The sequence below is a fragment of the Phaseolus vulgaris genome, chromosome 2, assembly GCF_000499845.2.
Source record: "Phaseolus vulgaris cultivar G19833 chromosome 2, P. vulgaris v2.0, whole genome shotgun sequence".
Classification (NCBI taxonomy): domain Eukaryota; kingdom Viridiplantae; phylum Streptophyta; class Magnoliopsida; order Fabales; family Fabaceae; genus Phaseolus; species Phaseolus vulgaris.
In genome coordinates, this window is record NC_023758.2 from 9,969,391 (window position 1) to 9,971,587 (window position 2,197).

General features: G+C 40.0%; 1 protein-coding gene across 1 annotated transcript; it reads right to left on the reverse strand.

The window, feature by feature from the left end:
• Window positions 1-313: 313 nt before the first annotated feature.
• Window positions 314-1,931, reverse strand: LOC137809024 (uncharacterized mitochondrial protein AtMg00810-like). The gene is made up of 2 exons (XM_068610164.1): window positions 1,722-1,931; window positions 314-1,240 (listed from the first exon to the last, which is right to left on the reverse strand). Exons 1-2 carry the CDS (start codon window positions 1,929-1,931, stop codon window positions 314-316), a joined length of 1,137 nt encoding a protein of 378 aa, XP_068466265.1.
• Window positions 1,932-2,197: the final 266 nt, after the last annotated feature.

Consider the following 2,197-nt stretch of genomic DNA (forward strand, 5'->3'; position numbering starts at 1 on the left):
CTTTTTTATTCATTTATGCATGTCTTTAGCATTGTATGATGACAATATTGTTATTATTGTGCTGACACAAATAACATCATAAAATATGCAAACAACAATTTAATCAAACTTATAACTGAACTATTTGTGAGTAAAAGGGGAGAGAGAGAAAAAGAATATAGTGAGAGAATAAGTGGGAAGAGAGAGACTCAGTATTATTTCTCTATGTAAAACCAATTACACCAACAGTGCCATGCATAGTTATATTTATATATGGGTGTGAGTACAGTGGCTAGTGGCTGGTATAACAAAGTAACAAAAGTTGTTACAGAGACTAAGTAACATCCCCCTGTAAACTAATGGTGGGATTAGAGACAACCATTAGTTTAGCCATAAACTTGTGAAAGGAAGACCCAGTGAGAGGCTTGGTGAGAATGTCAGCAAGTTGTAGATGGCTTGGAACATGAGAGAGCTGAAGTTGGTGTTGTTGAAGGGAGTCGCACACAAAGTGTAGATCAAGGTCAAAGTGTTTAGTCTTGAAATGCATAATGGGGTTAGCAGTAAGAAGAACAGCTCCTAAGTTGTCACTATAAATCTTTGGTGTTGGAAAAGAGATGCTCAGTTCTTGAAGCAGATTGGAAACCCATTTGATCTCTGCAAGGGCAGCGGCAATGCTTCGATATTCGGCTTCAGTTGTACTGCGGGAGACCGTCTTTTTCTTATTGGAAGACCAGACAACAGGATTGGATCCGAAGAACACGGTATAACCAGAAATGGACTTACGATCATCTGGATCGGACCCCCAGCCAGCATCGGCAAAGGCGACAATGGTGAGATGAGGTGAAGGCTGTAGAAGAAGACCATGAGACTGTGTTCCAACTAGGTATCGCAGAATGCGTTTTACAGCTTTCCAATGGTGAAGTTGAGGATTATGAAGATACTGGCAGACTTTGTTGACACTGTAGGATAACTCAGGTCTGGTGATTAGGATGTATTGCAGTGAACCAACAACGGACCTATAAAGAGAGGAATCATCAACTGTTGTAGTACCATCACGAGTGAGACGCATGGAAGATATCATGGGTGTAGGCTGTGGTTTGGATGAGAGCATTCCAGATTTGTGAAGCAAGTCGGTGATGTACTTTGTTTGGGATAAATGTAGAGATCCATGAGTTGTCCAAGAGATCTCAATGCCGAGGAAGTAGTGAAGGCGACCAAGATCTTTGAGTCCAAAGTGTTGTTGTAGGGAAGAGATTAGGGACTGTATAGCAACAAGAGAACTACCAGTGATTAGGATGTCATCAACATAAATTAAAACAAATAAAGTAACAGTTTTGGTAGTTTTGATAAATAAAGAAGTGTCTAATTTAGTTACAGAGAAACCAAAGGAAAAGAGAGTTTGACTTAGCTTATGGAACCACGAACGTGGTGCTTGTTTAAGACCATATATTGCTTTGTGAAGTTTGCAAACTAGAGTGGGATCATTGTTGACACTAGAGGTTGAAGCATATAAACGGATTCTTGGAGGTCATCATAGAGGAACGCATTGTTGATGTCAATTTGATGGATGGGCCATTGTTTGGAGAGAGTTATGGTTAAGATGATGTGGATGGTTGTCGGCTTGACTACAGGACTGAACGTTTCTGAGTAATCTATTCCTGCATGTTGATGAAAGCCTTTAGCAACTAGGCGAGCTTTGTGACGTTGAAAGGAGTCATCATCATTGTACTTGTTTTGAAAACCCATTTACAACCAATTGGTTGAATGTCTTGTAGTGGCTGAGTGAGAGTCCAAGTATGATTAGCGAGAAGCGCATGATACTCTTCCTTCATAGCAACAACCCAGTTAGGAAGTTTGAGGACTTCTTTGACTGTGGAAGGAACAACCTCGATATCAACAGTAGATGAAAATACTTGTGGTTTAAAGATACCAGACTTTCCTCTTGTGATCATAGGGTGAATATTTTGAGTGATAGGTGGATGCTCAGGTGGTGTGTCAATAGGAGATGGAGAAGAAATATGGGATGGTGATGCAGAAGAATGAGAAGAAATAATGTCTAAAGAAGGAGATGATGATGGAGATGCAGGGGAAGCAAAATCAAAACAGTTAATGAGGGTAGAGATGAAGAGTTATGCAAGGGTGTGGGGTTAGTATCGGGTAAGGTAAAAAATTGTGAATATGGAAAAAGAGATTCATTGAAAACAACATGTTGTGTGAT